This window comes from Littorina saxatilis, linkage group LG12 (assembly GCF_037325665.1).
Source record: "Littorina saxatilis isolate snail1 linkage group LG12, US_GU_Lsax_2.0, whole genome shotgun sequence".
NCBI classification, from domain to species: Eukaryota; Metazoa; Mollusca; class Gastropoda; order Littorinimorpha; family Littorinidae; genus Littorina; species Littorina saxatilis.
Window position 1 is genome coordinate 62,295,048 of NC_090256.1, and position 19,518 is coordinate 62,314,565.

General features: G+C 40.0%; 1 protein-coding gene across 2 annotated transcripts; it reads left to right on the top strand.

The window, feature by feature from the left end:
* The first annotated feature begins 1,120 nt into the window (after positions 1-1,120).
* LOC138982498 (MAP kinase-interacting serine/threonine-protein kinase 1-like) lies at positions 1,121-18,907 on the top strand. 2 transcript variants are annotated; one of them, XM_070355802.1, is made up of 12 exons: positions 1,121-1,261; positions 4,891-5,025; positions 7,180-7,519; positions 8,556-8,640; positions 9,714-9,851; positions 10,326-10,452; positions 10,940-11,080; positions 14,055-14,200; positions 14,649-14,840; positions 15,228-15,381; positions 16,234-16,370; positions 16,714-18,907. In XM_070355802.1, exons 2-12 carry the CDS (start codon positions 4,896-4,898, stop codon positions 16,924-16,926), a joined length of 1,803 nt encoding a protein of 600 aa, XP_070211903.1. In that variant the 5' UTR covers positions 1,121-1,261; positions 4,891-4,895; the 3' UTR covers positions 16,927-18,907. The 2 variants fall into 2 exon arrangements, with proteins under 2 accessions (XP_070211903.1, XP_070211902.1); XM_070355801.1 differs by lacking the exon at positions 1,121-1,261 and adding an exon at positions 1,580-1,646.
* The last annotated feature ends 611 nt before the right edge of the window (positions 18,908-19,518 follow it).

Here is a 19,518-nt window from a genome sequence, read left to right on the forward strand (position 1 = left end):
AGCAAAGGCACCTGCACAGTCGTCTCCCTGCTCTACCAGTGGAAGGCACTTAATTCTGTTCTTCACCCACATACACTCATCTCCGGCAAGGGGCGGGGACGTAGCTCAGTTGGTAGCGCGCTGGCTTTGTAGCCAGTTGGTCGCTATCAGCGTGAGTTCCATCCCCATGTTCGGCGAGAGATTTATTTCTCGGAGTCAACTTTGTGCAGACTCTCTTTGGTGTCCGAACACCCCCGTGTGCACACATGCGCACGAAAAAGATCCCACGTGCACAGCGAAAGTCTCAGGGCTTGGAAAACACAAAGACACGCATGCGTCATCTCTCGTCTCTGATTATCATGATCGTATTTTGATACTTTGACGAGACAAACCCAATGCTGGTGTGTCGAAGAAGACAGCCACAGCGGGCTTGTTCGAATCAAAGTATCACACCATATCTTCAGCGTATTACCAATACCTGTCCCAATATAGACCAGTTGGTCTAAGAGGACGTTAAATTAAACCCTAATAGTCAGTCATCTCCGGCAAATACACAGAACTTTAAACGATGGAAAATATTCTTGGTCTTTTTCTCATGTGACAGACACACATGGTGTGTTTGTACAAGTGTGTGTGTCTACCTGTATCACGTATGTGTACATGTGCATATATGTGTTTATGTGTGCGCGTAAGACGATAGAGATGGAGAGAACCTTCAGACATGAAATTCACACAAAAATACTACTGCTGCTGATCAATACTTCTACTTATTCCCGGCACTGCTTCTAGGCACTGACACCTTCGATAGTTGTGAGTGGATTGCTTGTTATGAAGTTCATTTGAATGGATAGAGTGCAAGTTATTTAGTAGTAGTAGTGGTTAGGGACTGGATTGGTATCCATAAGCCTTTGACTTCAAGATGCATGTGAAAGGATGGAACTGTCCTGATCCATTACGACAGTGATCACTAAAAATTCTCCACAAACAGCAACACCACTGTACTGGATGGTGCAATAACTGACTGTGTGGGCGTTGCCTATTGACTACAGTACAGAGATCTATACGTTGTCCAATCCGATTCTCTTGTGGTGACGTCAATGTAATTTCTATTTTAAGGTTTATTCTGAGAAATTTGGGAAATTCCCAATAATACCATGTGATCCCCAATGGGCCAATCGGCTGTAAGGGGAAATGACGTGGAACCGCCATCTCCCCATCTTTTGACGAGTACAGCCGAAGGGAAGAGCACTATAGACATTGGACTGATTTGAACATTTTAACGGTAAGTAAATCCAGCCAGAAGTATTCTATTTTTTTCCCCTCTACATCTTCTTCATTATTTCATCGCTTTTTATCTTTTTGTCTTCGTGTTTTGTGTGCTGTGTTCGTATTTTTGGAAGAGTCCGGAGCGAGACAGGAAGCAAGTTCTTGTTTGGGTCAGAATTATCAGGTGACGAATATTATGACCAGATTAGCTGGCGTAAGACAGACACTCGGTGTAAGAGGAAGGTTCAGTTTTAAAGTTAAGACACAGGCTTTATACTTCTTCTTGAAGACACAATATTGTAGAAAGCTTGTTTGATGTCACTGTACTGTCACTGAGGCTGAGAGTGAGATGGCGGCAGACCGGATTCCACAGGGTTTTGGAACTGGAGTTGACGTTTGTGGTATGTTTGACCAAACAAATTGGTGACCATTTTTGGGGGGGGTTGTGTGCCAAGTTTGACCAATTCTGTCCTTGATATGTGTGCGGTTACATCTCTTTGAGATTAATGAATTTGGTTTTGAGTAATATGGTATTTGAATTTCACCACCTGTGCTGAGTTTCCCAAACGTTTTACTTCATTACACAAGCCAAAACAACATTACCAGCTATTGTGTTTTCAGCGTAGCAATAGGGCCCGATATTTAGACGAGACAAGTATAATGCCGACGAGTCGAAGACGAGTCGCATTATACTTGTTCGAGTCTAAATATCGGACCCTATTGCTACGCTGAAAACACAATAGCGTTTATATAGCTATTCTGACATTAAATTCTGTGTTAAAATCATGTTTTTGTCAGCAACAAGTACCAGAATGGTCCATGTCGCTGATTGCAGACGACAGTTCCCTTTCCGCATGAAGCCACGGAAATAACCGAACATTGAAAAACCCACGGACATGTATTACGGAGAAAACTCGAGATAACCGGATGTTTAGCATTACGTCAATATGCTAGGAATCATATGACGTATCATGCTTGCCTACGTATATTGTATGTTCGAAAGTCTGACTTCTGTTGGGAATTCGCGTGGTGAAGACTGCGGTAAATCTGTAGATGATAAGAGAACAAGGATTGTCTCAGAAGAAACGACTAAATGTTTCAGACCGGTAACTTCATTTCAACATTGCACTATACAATGGACGTTCTATGTGACAGGAGAGTTTGCTGATTTTGTGTTAAACATTGGAGAGATCGTCTGCTAGAATCAGAGATAGGTCGCTTCAGATTGCAGCTTCTGGAAATTTGCAAGGTTTGTTGCCTGTTAAAGAACTGGATTTTACACGTAATGTATGTCATGTACAGTAGGCAACAACAAAAACACACACAAAACAAATGGCATCATCTGTCGACTAGTCACAGAAACAAACCTGGCGAGGTATGCATGTACTTTATACACGTGGAAGAAACCGGAACCATGCGTCTTTGTTATCGACAATATGCTTTTGGATATTGAGTAAAATGGCCGACTTCCGCCGCATTATGCTTTGATGATCGGAAGAGACCATCCAATCACAGCCCCCGAATTCCCCCACGTGTTCATCAGAATAGCTATATATGGCCCTCATACTGGTGGTATGTCGCATTCACATATATTGTACAGATTAAAGCAGTTACACTTACTTTACGTTATGCCTGGTGTTTGGTGACATGATTAAAGAACTGTATAGCTAATGAGAATGATTTTAGTCCAATCTTTTGCCCTTTTATCCTTGGAAGTTACTTTAGTTTTAATGTTGGTAATATAAGCGGTGCAAGCTAGTTTAACGTGTGGGAATATGTAAAATTGTAAGACTGTCTAGTTCAGCATTTCCACTGTGTTGTTATTTAACCAGTATGTCATCTGATTTGTTAGGTTCACATCAGTGTAGAATAGGGTTAGTCACCCATTTCCAGCTGGGTGGACTGCGCAGAGCGCTTTGAAAAATAGTGTGTTTGTCTTTTAATACATTCCTTAGTGATCTGAAGATTTGGTTGTTTTCTTATATCATTACATGATGACCCCCATCTCAATTATAGTTACACATTGGACTGTGGAGACAGGAGGCCTATCTGATCTTGTTAACTAAAGAAAGGTCATATGAGTTTGAAAGAAAAGTGACCTCTTCTTCTTCACAGTATGTTGACCGTCCCTTCAGTCTATAAATATTGCCTATGCAATTTTTCTAGTCATGGCAGAGTTGCTTCCCTTTGTGAGTTGACTCAGTCAGGGTTTTTTGAGATCATGAAACAGTTGATCTGTTACTGTCACACATACACTGATAGCAATACAGCAGAAGACATGAAGAAGACCCAGGATGGCTATTTTTATGCAAGAGAAAGTATTGAGATTTTATGGTAAGGTTGTTGTGACCATCAAACTCCATACGCACACAAATCAGCAGCTGTTCGTACTCGACTTTAAAATCATTGACGAGAGATTGCTGAGAATGAGATGTTTTTATCTTATTGGTTGATGTGCATCTAATGTTCTAGAGCCCAGATTTTATTTTTTTTAATAGAATTAAAGAATAAATATTTACTTTGCCTAGGAGTAGGACTAGATTTAATTCTTGCCAGGACTTTGCTTTTTTTTTTAATAGCATTTATTTTACTAGTAGCAGTCTAAAGAACTCAGTATTTTTAGCTCTGAAAAACAATACCATTCCTGGCAAGGAAGTAGATTTGTGTCGGGCAGCAATCAACCAGTATGCAGGTAACAAGAAATAGTTGTGTTTTTCCCTATAAATTGTCATCATCTTTTAGTGTTAATGTAATTATCAGGCTTTTCTATTGGTGAGTCAAATTTGCTTTCTGCGGTCCAAGTTAGTACAAGCATTGACATAATAGCATCATTCTTTGTCGTCTTTTTGACTCACATGCGAAGCAAAAGTGAGTCTATGTACTCACCCGAGTCGTCCGTCCGGCCGGCCGGAAAACTTTAACGTTGAATATTTCTTGGACACTATTCAGTCTATCAGTACCAAATTTGGCAAGATGGTGTATGATGACAAGGCCCCAAAAAACATACATAGCATCTTGACCTTGCGTCAAGGTCGCAGGGGCCATAAACAGCTATTTTTCACATTTTTCCCATTTTCTCTGAAGTTTTTGAGATTGAATACCTCACCTATATATGATATATAGGGCAAAGTAAGCCCCATCTTTTGATACCAGTTTGGTTTACCTTGCTTCAAGGTCAAGGTCACAGGAGCTCTTCAAAGTTGGATTGTATACATATTTTGAAGTGACCTTGACCCTGAACTATGGAAGATAACTGTTTCAAACTTAAAAATTATGTGGGGCACATGTTATGCTTTCATCATGAGACATATTTGGTCACATATGATCAAGGTCAAGGTCACTTTGACCCTTATGAAATGTGACCAAAATAAGGTAGTGAACCACTAAAAGTGACCATATCTCATGGTAGAAAGAGCCAATAAGCACCATTGTACTTCCTATGTCTTGAATTAACAGCTTTGTGTTGCATGACCTTGGATGACCTTGACCTTGGGTCAAGGTCACATGTATTTTGGTAGGAAAAATGTGTAAAGCAGAAGGTCAAGCATGTGAGTCGTATGGGCTTTGCCCTTCTTGTTTTCTCCTTTTTCTAAGGTTTTCACTGTTTGGTATTAACGTGAACTGTTTTTTTCTTGTGCATTCCAGCCCTCATGGAGGGTGTGCAGCCAAGGCGGGTAATTACCCAGCCAGTGGAGGATAGGGAGGCATTGGCTGGGTGGCAATTATCGACTCCATATGGCCAGCCACGTGCAACTCAGGTCCAAGGTGTCACTTTCACAGGTAAATACTGATGAAAATAATTATACGGGTATACACACAATAGGTGCGCATTTTTCACTAATTCAAATCTAAGCACCTTGACCTTACAAGCAATTAATACATTTCAAAATACAGGGGGGTCGGTAAGTCAAAATTTGAACCGGCCCCCCAAAATTCCAACCAGCCGGGATTTCAAACCATATCAACGGCTCGTAGATTGCGCGTTGGCAGCGACAAACACACAAAAACCTACATTTATACAAACAATGCTCACATGCTTATTTTAAATGCCGCAAACAAACAAAAGACATAAACAAACTTTGTATGTTTGGGGTGCTTTAATTATTCACTATGGTTCAATAACAAAGCAAACAGTAAAGTATCAATTCAATGAAGAAAACATTTTATCAAATCAACATTCACCCACTCACTGTCACACAGTTAACCTCACTCTTAGTAGTCAAATGCACACCCTCATATATAGTCATACCATTAATCATTTACATGCTTAGGGAAACAATCACACACAAGTCATCCCCTTTCTCAGTGTCACACAATCACACATTAACTTTCACTCTGAGTCTGTCTCGTAATTGCCAGTCTTAAAAAGTTGCAGAATCTTTGGCACATCTAAATCTCTAAACACAAATTTACCTCCTGGTATCACATTCTGATCACAAGTTCGACACACAGCACAATGCATCTCCTGTTTCATGTCGTCGTACACGAGCCATACTCTTTCTTCGCCGGTATCTGTCCTCTTCCATCTTTCCTGCCATTTTCTCTGCCATGTTTCGTTTTCATACTGTCTCTTTTGCAGACCTGTTTACCCTTACGATTTTGGCGTAATTTATTACGATTTTCTGCAAAAAATACGCCATTCCGCTATCCGTGTCAAGACTACGATTTTCATAAATAAAAAATTTAAAAAAAAAAATTAAAAAAATTTTTGTTTAAATTTTTTTTTTTAATCAATTCACATGTTTGGCATTGTTTTTTTCAATGGCAAAATGGGGTGAAAAAGCACAGGACTGACCAGAGATCATGTCTGTCTGACGAGACGCTGGAGAGCCTTATTCTAGTGGTGAAGTCTCGCCCTCACTCATTCGGCAAGCGCAAGTACAGTAGAGAAGCGCTTGACACACTGAAAAAGGCCTACTACGAGCAAAAGAAAAAGAATCAGTGATGCATGTGCTTTTGATGGGATCTTCTTTGAAATTATGATGACTACAAAAACTGACTGATGTGTTTTGTTTGTAAATGATGGATATACATGTATGTGCATGATTGCGTTTCGCAGACACAGTTGTCATGTGCCGCGGCGTTGTAATTGGCGACGAATGCTGGATGATTACTATTTTTGTGCCAGGATTACTATTTTTGGGGCTGAGCATTACTCCAAAACACTTATGGGGGTAAACAGGTCTGCTTTTGACCTCTTTTTTCATCGTCTGTTCTCTGGTTTTTTTGCGGTGGCGGTGGGGGAGTGACAGTGTCAATACATCTCCACATGTTTACAAGCGTGTGTACAGTACGACGTTTGAATGCAAGTGGGGACTTACGGAGGTAGTCGCATTAGACGCGAGAAACATGGCGTCCAATATTATAGCAGACAAACCGCGCGAGATCTTTGTTCGCCGGTCGTTCCTATCGACTGCGTTCATCAAAATTTGAACCCGCCAAGCGGGCGATTTCAGAGGAATTTCGAACCCGCCCGACGCGATTTGAACCCGCCGGGGGCGATCGGGCGACCGCCAAAATTCACCCCTGATGACATTCACAAAACAATGCGGAGGACTCATTTGTCTGGTTCTTAATACACTTAATTTTGGCGTGTTTATTCTGTTGCTGTGGCGGCTAAAAACCTCAAGCCAACAGGGTGCTAGCGTACCAGAACTCAAAAATCTAAAACCATGCCAGATTTTAAAAAAATGTTATGGAGTACCTAAGCTGCAAATCATCAGCCTAGGCAAAGCTACAGTGGAACCCCCCTTTTAAGACCTCCACAAATCTGAAAAAATCAAGGAGAAAGTCTTAAATAAGTTAAAATCGGGGAAAATGTACAGGGCTAATGAAAAAAAAATGTGGTAAGACATGGGAGGGGGTCAATAGGGGGCTTCTATTGTAGTTTGTAACAAGTTTTATTCATGTGTTGTATAAATTGTTGGTGTGCAGTGCCTGTTACTGAGAATGAGGAGACAGACGTCATCAGCATCAGAAAAGCCGTCCACAATGAACTACCCAGCCCTGAACAAGAAGCTCGCCTACAACGCAATGTCAGCTACATGTCTTCCAGAAGTATCTCATCCGACGATGAGGGAAGCATGGTGGTGGACATGCGACATCAACACCAGCTACACGATAATGTTAAGATCAGACAGCCTGGTGTGTCAAATCAAGATCTGAGCATTAACGTTCGCAAAGTGGAGCAGCCTCGTAGATGCCATGCTGTGGATGACCTTGTACTTGATGATCTGGACGAGGTGGATGAAATTGAGGATCCGTCGCAGAAAGGGTGTGTAGTTGGTTGTGTTGCTGATAATGTTATTTTTGACAGCACGGGAGAACAGAGAGAGAGAGAGCATGCGTGTGTGTGTGTGTGTGTGTGACTGTTTTGTGTGTGTCTCCATGTTGTTGTAGTTGTTGTTTTCTTTTGTTTTAACTAATTTAAGGCCAGGGTATGTTTTGTTGTGTTTCAATTTGAACATCAAAGAACAACAGGACACCACATGGTTGAAGGTATAAACTGAGTCTTTTATACCAAATGTTCTTTTTGGTATAAAAGGTAACAGCGAAAATATGAAGAAGATTTAATCATTCTATTTTAATCGTAACGATGTGCGTGAGCATTTTAACGGCTAACAATTAACACTGGAAATTATTTTTGGAAATCATGTTTTAAGATTTCAAAATTAGTCTGAAGTTTTATTAATTAGAAACAAATTATTGTTTATTGTTCATGATTTAAGGTAAAGACAGGCAAATGTTATGATGCGAGTATTGTTTTTGAATAGACCCATATATGATAACATATGATCATTTTGATGCTACACTTGTTGATGCCAGCAGCACTATAGTTTGAAATATTAATTTTTGTCCTTTTGTATAATGTAAAATTAACATAATGAGTAAGAGTAATTACAGGTGGTTTTTCTGCACCTCATGTAAATGAGAAAGTATGTGTACAAACGGAAAACACACAAAAACATATACCATGTTTGTTATCAATTATTTATTGATTGATTAAAATTCTGTAGAAAAAACAAAACAAAACAAAAACCGAGTCTTGGTGCCAAGTATTAAGTTGTAAAGTACATGGCATGTCAACATAAAACTTTGATGTACATGTATATTCAAATAGTTCTATCAAATTTCATTAGGGGGGAGGGGGGTTGAGATGAGTTGTATATGCACACTTTTGAAAGTTGCTGAATGTCAGTGACGTTACTTTTCCCTTGAATGGTGAGAACTGAGTAAAGAATAAACATAGATATGTGTTCTAGTACACGTGTATGACACTTGCTGATGATATGTAGTTTTGTGTATTTCAGCTATGTAACATTGGGAAATGAGGACGACATTTCAAACTTGCTTGCTGAAAAAACAAAGGAAAAAGGAGTCATTTGCAACAATAAGGTGAGTGCCTGGCCTTGTTCAATTTGTTACAGGGCTGAGGGGGAAGGGAGGGGTGGGGGGTGCTCTTTGTCTGTTTATAGAGGTTCAGTGTCTATTTATTTACCAATACCACATCATACTAAGGACAGCTCTTTGCATTCTGATCATCATCAGTCTATGCCGTATCGCCGGCATATCTCTCTGACCGGATGCATAATTACTGCGCGGAATCTATCAAAATAAGAATACAGAGTTATCTCCCATGTTTTTTGCTAATGTTTCTGAGAATAGTCGAACTGAGACGAAAGTGATTGCAGATTGGCCGACTTCGACAGTGATCTCCATTCTGTTCTTCACAGTTATGATAAAGACATCGTTCTAAGGTTGAAACAAGTCGAAATGTTGAGACTGCTGTGGGAAGGAGACCGTGATATTGTTGCATCACTCCCAACTGGTTATGGTAAAAAGTGTCGTCTGCTTTGTAGCCAAAGTTGATTATCACGTGACACTTTTGCCATATTTAGAGTTGTTTGCACAGTAAATACACCCGCGAAAGATAGCTCGCTTGAAACTGTCTTTCATATCAATTCCTTTGTAATTTACAAATTACACAACACCATGACCATGACAAATCATTATCGACGATCACGAATCTGCTTATATCAATAAGTTACACACATTACGAAAAGCTCTAAATATGTAAAAAGTCGATTTCCTCTCCAGAGAAGGAAAACAAAGGCATCCTGTCAGGGATAAATGAGACCCGATGGGAAGTAACTCATTTTACCTGAGTTCAGGATGAGCTCTTTGGTGATAACTCACTAACAAAATTTTTAAGAGGGCCAACAAGCAAACTAATAAAAGCATAAGGTGAAAACTTCAGTACAGCAAAAGCAGGAGAAAAATAGGTATCTTGAACTGTCAATAAAGGCAGGTGGTTGAGACTTATAAGCCTGTCTTTATTTTTAATTGATATACAAGTCCTTAATGGCAAAAAACCGTGGGACTTTCAATATTAATTTTACTACTACTACTAAGTGATATACATCATTTGATGTCAGCAACTAAGAAGCTGTATTTCTGTCATAATTCAGGTTCTGCATTGCGAGAATGGAATGTACGAAGAGGGTCGACAGTACAAGATTATCAAGGGAACACAGTCCAAAGGAGCCTACGGAGAGGCTGCCATGTGTGAAGATCTCAAGACTGGAAAGACATTTATGCTGAAGAAGGTTAGGCTTGTTTGTTTTTTGTGTCAGTCTGACTGTATTTCCATTTTTAAATTTTTTTATTTCATTCTTGTTGTTTATTTCCGTAGTAATTGTTGATGGTAAGTTATGAACAAATATTGACAGTGTAAATTGATGTTTATCACCAAAGCAGCAGCGTAATGCAGATTTCTTTATTTACGAGGTCTGTGACATTTTACAACAAACAATTTCAGGGATCTAAAGAATAAAAGCTGCTGAAAGTGTATTTACAATATGATCAGGGGCTGTTTTGGATGTTGGAATATAATGCTCTGTAGCTCTGTTAATGAATTTGCAACATAATTGTTCAGATTTTCACAACTTTGCGGTGCAGTGAGTGATTTTCTTTTTATTGTTGCTGGATTTTATCTTCTGATTGTGAAAATTGTCTGTGCATATACTATAGGGATTTCTAATTTTTGAAGTTGGATTGTGAAGTTGTGAACTTCTTTTCAGGTGCGTAGCAAGCTGTCAAAGAACGAGGTGGCAGTGCCGCTCATGTTCAGGGGCAACGTTGGCATTCCTGAAGTCTTTGGAGTGGTGTACAAGAATCAAGAGACTGAAATCTTCCAGGAGTTTGCTGGTTGGTTGGCTTTTATCATACAGAACTAGTTGGTTGTTTTCTGTACTGGGCAAACATCAAGAGCATGCCTTTATTCTGAGAGATGATTTTTTTTTTTTTGCAGCTTGTAAAGTAGATTTTTTTTACATGAAAATCTGAAAATAAAGGTGACCGGTATAACTTTTTCAATTTGTCAAATTATGATTGTGCGAGGATGATTTGATAACTGTTCATTTAAATGCAGTGGTGGAATATAAGTGGAACCTCCCTTTTTATACCTCGAGTTTCTTTAAGATTTCCCCCTTTTAAGACCTTATTGTTGCAGACTTTCTGTTCAAGAGATCTTTAGATTTACCTCCATTTTAAAGTTCTCTCCCTTTGAGGATTTGATCTTATTAGATTTTTCGTAGATCCTAGAAGAGGGGTTTCACGGTAGAAACAGTGTCAGAACATTTTTCAGTTTAATACAGAATTATACTCTAATGATACTTTATGCATTCCTCAACAGGACTGTCGATCAAGAAGCTGAGGGATTCTCATTACGCCGAGAAACTGCAAGACCCGAAGATGGTGATGCTGCTTGCTTTTCAGGCCTTCGCAACCCTCGACAAACTTCACAGCAGAGGGGTCACTCACCAGGACATAAAACGTGAGTCTGACTGGTTCATCTCATGTGTCTTTTGCGAGATTGGTTTGAGAAAAAACACTTAAAAATGAATGCAGGAAAAATCACAACTTGTATACATTTATAGCTGTCTCATTCTTAGGGACATAAAATGTCATTTTTTTGGTGGGGGGGGGGGGGTGGCTTCCGGAACCTCCGAACCCCCCCCCCCCCCCCCCCCCTAGCCTAAAAAGAAAGAAGAAGAAAAAAATAAATGTGAAAACAAAGAAAAACTGATGGCTCAGATTGCTCCATTTTCCATGATTGTTATCACCATTTTTCCGGGAGGGCATGCCCCCGGACCCCCCTAGGAGCTGGCCTTTGCCTTCTGAGTGACTGTTTTGAAAAGTAGTTGGGTAATTTGCTGGCTCAGGTTGCAACAGATCGGTCAATTGTCCTTGTTTGGATCTAAATTTGTCTTCTTAAATTTACTTTTTGGAAGGTGTATTAAGGGAAGTTTCTTGCATCAGATTGCTCCATTTTCCTTGGTTTTATCAACATTTTCTGGGGGGGGTCATGCCCCCTGACCCCCTATGAGGGTCGAACGCTTTGCGCCCTCAACCAAACGCTTTGCGTCATCAATTTGTCCCTAAAAGAAATTTGGGAACTCCCCCTTCAAAATGATGTGATCCGCCCCTGGTGTCCATTATGTTCTTTCTTTTGTGTGATCTGATACAATAAAACAAAAAAGCGTTCACAGCTCTGTCATTGTCATATTTCTTCACATTCAGACATGGGATTCAGAAAAAGTGATAATTAAGGAAAAAGAAGGTGGGGGTCTGGGGGCCGCAGAAGGCCCCCAGTAGGGTCCAGGGGCAACGCCCCTGGTCGGGGTCTGGGGGCTTCGCCCCCAGAAGCTGAAGGTTTTTAGTGTTTTAGACACACAAAAATGGCCCTGAAATGTATATTTCAGCTTAATCATAGAGCTTCTATATCAATGGCAATAACAACAATTCAAACAGCAGGGAAACATATGAAAGAAAATTGATTTTTTTTTTTACCTCACCTTGAATTAAAGCAGAACTGTTTTCCATGAGTAGAAAATAGTTTGTCAGAGTCCACGGCAAGTTGATTTTAGCAAAAGCATCGCCAACTTTCACGTCTTGTGTCTTCTGGCCTTTCTCGTCTTTCCAGCTCAATGATACAACTTCATCGAGCCAGTCGAATCTCCAGAGATTTTTCTTGTACTTCTGCTGGTCAATTTCCCGGGCTAGAACGGTTTCGTCTCGCTTTAGCTTCCTCATCATTTTGGCAGGTGGCTCGAAGCGATGTAAAAATGGCGCCGAATCATTCTCATACGGTATGGTTATACTGAATCCCCGATAGCTACGTTGAAACGGTGACTGTAGGAGACAAAGAGCGCGTTCCCATATGGATCGACCAGCAACAGTCTGACCGTTTTAGGAACCAACCGTTCAAGAATAGTATGGAATGGAGCGTCGCGATCAGCGGACCGGCCAAAAAACTTGGGGCTATACCTAGGCTACATATACCCCCAAATTTTCTCAGCGGATTTGCACGAATCTCAAGAATGATCCCTGGAGCCTAAAAATTTACGGAATTCCGTAAATTTACGGAAGAATCCCATGTCTGCACATTACATTTTTTTCTGATTGCACTTTTAGAATAAATATCTTGGTACTATTTTGGTTTACCTTTGTTTTTGAGTCACTTGAGAAAAAGTGACTCTATGTAATCGGTCAGTGTTAGTCTGTCCGGCCGGCCGTCCGGCCGGCCGTCCGTAGACACCACCTTAACGTTGGACTTTTCTCGGAAACTATCAAAGCGATCGGGCTCATATTTTGTTTAGTCGTGACCTCCAATGACCTCTACACTTTAACGATGGTTTCGTTGACCTTTGACCTTTTTCAAGGTCACAGGTCAGCGTCAAAGGAAAAATGAGACATTTTATATCTTTGACAAAGTTCATCGGATGTGATTGAAACTTTGTAGGATTATTTTTTACATCAAAGTATTTACATCTGTAGCCTTTTACGAACGTTATCAGAAAAACAAGGGAGATAACTAGCCTTTTCTGTTCGGCAACACACAACTTAACGTTGGGCTTTTCTCGGAAACTATAAAAGTGACCGGGCTCAAATTTTATGTGAACGTGACTCATTGTGTTGTGAATAGCAATTTCTTCCTGTCCATCTGATGCCTCATATAATATTCAGAACTGCGAAAGTGACTCGATCGAGCGTTTGCTCTTCTTGTTTTGTTTTGTTTTTGAGTCACTTGAGAAAAAGTGACTATGTAATCGGTCAGTGTTAGTCTGTCAGGCCGGCCGTCCGTAGACACCACCTTAACGTTGGACTTTTCTCGGAAACTATCAAAGCGATCGGGCTCATATTTTGTTTAGTCGTGACCTCCAATGACCTCTACACTTTAACGATGGTTTCGTTGACCTTTGACCTTTTTCAAGGTCACAGGTCAGCGTCAAAGGAAAAATTAGACATTTTATATCTTTGACAAAGTTCATCGGATGTGATTGAAACTTTGTAGGATTATTCTTTACATCAAAGTATTTACATCTGTAGCCTTTTACGAACGTTATCAGAAAAACAAGGGAGATAACTAGCCTTTTCTGTTCGGCAACACACAACTTAACGTTGGGCTTTTCTCGGAAACTATAAAAGTGACCGGGCTCAAATTTTATGTGAACGTGACTCATTGTGTTGTGAATAGCAATTTCTTCCTGTCCATCTGATGCCTCATATAATATTCAGAACTGCGAAAGTGACTCGATCGAGCGTTTGCTCTTCTTGTTATTATATGAATTCGTGGGAGGATTAATGAAGATTGAATTTCCTTATTCCTGCAAGAAAATGCTACCTGCAAGAAATATGAGTAGGGAACGACAACTAATGCAAACTTTCCATGCGGTCATCTGTTGATTTTGTCAAAGCTGTGACAGCAATTTATTCAATTGTTACTGACAATACTTCCTGTGTTTCAGCTGAAAACCTGTGCATAGACACTCATGAAAAAAACTGGAGGTTGAAGATGATTGACTTTGGATCCAGCCAGACTCCCAATGACCAAGTGACAGAGGGACTAACCAATGAATACCTCAGCCCCGAGAGCTGTGCCGCCATTCTTCAGGTACCTTGTCTCTACAACTTTGTGATTCTCTACAACTTTGTGATTTATTTTGCCAGACTGAGCATGGGATTTTGTAGGGCTGTATCACAGCTTATGCCCATTCAGGTTAAATATTGAAAACAAAAAGTTGACTTGGTCATTAGAAGTATCTCAGTGTCCAAAGCTACTGTGGTCCACTATAGCAGTACTCTGCGTTTGCCATGTCCTTTTTGGCAGAAGTTAACTACCATTGAATTTTGCTTGTGTTTTCCTATGCTTCTTTCTCCATCCCTGCATTATTTTACTTTTTTATTTTCATTTTACCTGAAGGAATGTTCAGTCATGATGCACCCAACTTACCCTAGAGCATGTTTGTAATAATATTTGTGAAAGTTATATGTACCCAGTAGATATCTAAGGCTTTTGTTGTTGTTGACATTTGCACATTATTCAACTTTATCTTCTACAGGTGGCCACAGGAAAAATACCCAAGGAAGCAGGACGCCTGGGCCCAGGGACGGACGTGTGGGCACTGTCCCTGTCACTCCTGTACTGCCTGTGTGGCTACCACGTTATGGTGTACGTCTGTACTGGTGATACCGCATACCGTGACACTGACCCACAGAAGCTTATGGAGAAACGCATCCAGTGTCTCTTCCGGGTGAGTTTTTGTTAGAGTATCACTTTTTTGTGTGTTTGATTTTGGAATAAAAACCTTTAGCTATTTTTGGTAACTGCCATTTTTTTTATATTTCAATTTCTTTTGTTTGTTTGTTTGGTTGTGCCCAATTATTTTTTTTTATCAATTTGTATGGTTATCTAGTTAACATTTTGTGTATGTTATTCATTTTGTTGTAGGATGGAGAGTTAATTTAAAACCATGATTTCTTTGAAGCCAGTTGAAACAGTTTCTTTGCAGACTCAGAGGGATTTTTGTATTTGGACTTGTGTTTCTGGATATGTTGATGGTTTTTTGTCTGTATGTGTTCTTCAGGCATGCTCTGTATTCAGCATGGTTATACATTTTGCAACGTTATCTGTCTGACAGATCGCCAGCTTGAAGGACGAGGAGATTACCAGCAAGCTAATCCACAGCAGCTGGCCCGACTCCCTGAAGATGTTGCTGCTCCACACGCTGCGGGTCAACCCCAAGGACAGGTGGACTGCAAAACAGGCTGCAGAATTTATCCTCATTGTCTTGAGTAAGTTCTCTCTGTAATGATGCTGAATGTCTTCATCCTGTTGCGACATACTGATCAGGATAGACCAGTCCTGGTGCAGATCATTGGACTGAATTGATTTCGGGTCAGTTTGACTGAAAGGGGCACTAGAACTTAATTTCTCTGTGTCTTGAATAAGTTTTCTCTGTAGTGATACTGAATGTCTTCATCCTTTAGCGGCATTCTGATTAAGATAGGCCAGTCGTGGTGCAGATCATTGTACAAAATTGATCCCGGGTCACTATCTTAAAAGGACACCAGAACTTAGTGTCAGGGTGACTATATGTTGGGGTCAAGGCACTCAAATCACCAACACAGAAATGTTAGACGGCAACATATCACTGATAAACATGCCAATACTTAAACCCCGAAGACTCCTCATGGTTATCAAAAGATTGAGTGATATGATTTGTATTGACGGTGTAAAATGTATTTTTCTCTTCAAGCATAACAATAAAGAAGATGAGGCTTTAAGGGATCGTTTTTGCCCCCACTAGGAATAAGCTTATTACAAAGGTGTACTTTTTCATTCTCTGTTGATGCTCATCACAAAGCTTGCACACTCCCTGGCACTCTATGATGTTTTTCCTTTTACTAATGGAGAGTTTGGTTGTACGGGTTTCTGCACTTAAGCACTTGTGTAAGACAAGCACGAAGGTCTTCTGACTTAAAATTATGAGTGTTTTGTTGCTTATTTTGCTCTTTTCTGTGTATGTAGGTATCTATCGGTCTGTTTCTTCGAACAGTAATAACTAATGCTGTCACTCAGTACCAGATATACTTTCATGGCTGAATCATGTGACGACAAATAATTGAGTATACTTGTCATTGCAGGAGGCGGTGCCCTGCCTGTGGATCAGAGACTAGCAGCTGCACCAGAGCCAAGTGGCTTTACGTTGAGTCCCTCCAGGCTCATGGTTCGAACCCAAGCAGCAGCTGCTCCACAGCAGTACACCATACAGGCGGTACAGGTAGGCGGCAATTTATGAGAGAGAGTGTGGTTGAGTGATAACCCCGCTACTTATTTTTGAAATGATGATTTCGTATCGCAATGACAAACTTTTTGTCTAATCTCTGTGCACTTTTGTACAGTTTACATGAGCATGCAAGTCGGAATGTTATGATTGTTTACTGATGAGAAAGAGAAGGTGGAATGTTTGATATTGCTGTCAACAACTGTCAGTGTCAAGATTGAGTTTTTGTTTGTTTTCACTGTTTGTTGGTGGATGTACAGCAAATGTTCTGTTCACTGATGGATTTCAAAATTCCTACTGAGTTTAAAATATAAAACAAAACACCATGTTTTGTTAACAGGAAACAAAAGCAGAGCAGTGTAGTTCTCCAGGAAGCCCCGCCTCATCGACCACTTCCACAAATTCATCTGTGTCTGCGTACCTCCCTGCCTTTGACGACCTGTTGCCTGACGATTTGAGCAAGAAGGCACCTCGCCCTTACAAGCGCAAATCTTACCGAGAAGAACCTTACGCACAGCCAGCCGGCCGAGGCTCCAAGGTCATCAAGATGTGATACTGACAAAACCTGTAGCTCGGTCAATAAAGTTGCTCAGCATATTCTTTGTGGAGACAATTTGGTTGAGCAGACATGACAAGAATTTGGTTAGCAAAAACATATGTAATTGTAAAATGGCTTTGTGTTAATTGTTGTGTGTTAGTATTCTTGCATAGCACTATCACCCAACCCCCATCTTCATGCATATCCGTCGCATTTTGATGTTTTGTGTTTCATTTTCTCAGTTCTGTCTGTCCTTTTGTTTTTAATTTGTACATTGCCTTTTGTCATTTCTGATGTTTCTGCATACCTGATTTTTTAATTTATTTCCTGTCATCTTTGATGTCTTTTGAGTGCCACTTACTTTTCTGTCTTTAAGTTCTGCCTGTCTGTTAATCTTTTAGATTTTTTCTGCTTAATCTTCATCTTTTGCATTCCGTTTTCACAATACTCATTCTCTGTGTTCTTTTGTAAAACAGCGTTTGTTGTACAATGGATTTTGACATGAGTTGAAAATGACTGGATTTGAAGGAATATCCGTTTAGAATATTCTTGTTGATTTGGCTGACTGGGGGGAATAAAACATCATGATATTGATAGTAAATAATAAGCTGTTATTTTTATAAAAATTGTTACAGCAGTAACAAAATTGCCCCACCTGTTACGATGAACATGTCAGCAAAATCATTGATAAAAAACTAAAATAGCTCTATTTTGGTTGTATACGTAAGAAGAAATATTTGTTTCAACAAGCAGACCTTGAACTGCTCAGATCAGAGGACCTCTACTACAGTTCTACTCCCAAACCCGGCACCAGAAAGAAAAGCAGCTGTCCGTGTGTATACGTGTAAGTTGCAGCTCCGCCCATCCATTGTATCGCGTGGTATTTTGTCGAGACTGGAGCCTCGAGTGACGTCATTATATTCATTCACCCCGTCGAGACAAAATACCACGCGTTACCATGGATGATTCGGAGGTGTATAACGTATATATGGCATAACAAAAGTAAGAAGAATTTGTCATGAACTATATTTTGTCGGTCTTGGCAAGGCGCAATTTTAACACTACGCTGGAAGGCTGAAGAAGAAGAACACTATGCACGAAAAATACAAGTAAAACGTGATTTTAACATTATGACCGTGGTTTTTTCTTGTTTCTGCGGCTGCGCCAGTTATTTTGGCTAGGTCAAGGCTGAACTTTAGTCCTACAGAGAAATATCGCTGGATATTTTCTCACTAGAATAACAGAGAGAAAGAAGCGAAGTCATGCTATATGTGCAAATAGCTGTGAACAGTAAAATTTTGCCATTGTTAACCTTTTTTCTTGAGGAATTGCCAGGTTTCGGGGTAGAACTGGACAGGAAGTGTGAGGTACATTATCGCTGTGTCGGCACGAAATTTGCCGTTTTGGGGATCCCCCTTGACCTGTCATGTCCATCATCCTCACTCGCTGATATTTTGTCTTGTAATTTTTCTATCGTCTTTGCAGTGTCTGTAAATTTCTTCATAAAAAAGATGTTCATGTTGAAGCTGTGTGTGTGTATTTTTCACTGTTTTGTATGTTTCACTGTTGCACCGCTTTTCCAGTTTCCGGCAAGACACTTTTCCAATGCAGACAAACCAGGTTAGAGTCTTTAAATACTTTATTCATATTTTAGTTATAATGGTTCAGCTCAGTAGTTTAAATGAATCATTCACCAGGGTAAAATATGTTTGCCGAACGTTTACTAGTGGCTGATTATATGCTCCAGATAAATTTCCAAAGCCTTTGTTCAGGTAAGAGTCAAAAGCAAGCAAGCATTCTTGTTTTGGTACATTTTGTTCCTGAAATCATACATAAACATCTTTGGCAAAACACCTACATGCATGTTCACAATTAAAAAAATACATTCCAGGATGGTTGATTTGTACATTCATAATGAATTCTCATAGGTTATATCATTTTCTCTGTAAATCTTAGTTGTTTTTTCCAAGTGTCAATAAAAGCACAGAAAAATCCAGTTGAGTTTACATGCATCTTTGTGTGTGCGTGCGTGCGTGCAAGGGATGAATTGAGCAGATGTTTGGGAAAAAATAAACGCTGAATAGCAGTTTCTATACAAACTGCCTCTTCTGTACAGTGAGAATTTGTGTATAATCTGTTTACATTCATAACTTGATAGAGAGAACGAAACTTATGACGTTTGGCTGTGACGTTTTACATGACGATTTTTCTCTCTTTTTTAATCAAGAATTTTACGTCATCGTTTGCTTACATTCATTTCACTGAAGAAGGGCGTGGCCCGAAAGTCTTTGGAACTTGGTGTTTACTGTGTTTTTTCTAATCAATTACATTCATAACTTGTGCACATTTTCATATGACCTGTCTTTCTTTATTTGGTGTTTAACGTCGTTTTCAACCACGAAGGTTATATCGCAACGGGGGAAGGGGGGAGATGGGATAGAGCCACTTGTCAATTGTTTCTTGTTCACAAAAGCACTAATCAAAAATTTGCTCCAGGGGCTTGCAACGTAGTACAATATATTACAGGCATGGGAATTGAAAATTGTAAAAAAGGCGGAACATTAATAACTGAAGACGCGAAGCGTCAAGTCGACGGCGCGAAGCGCC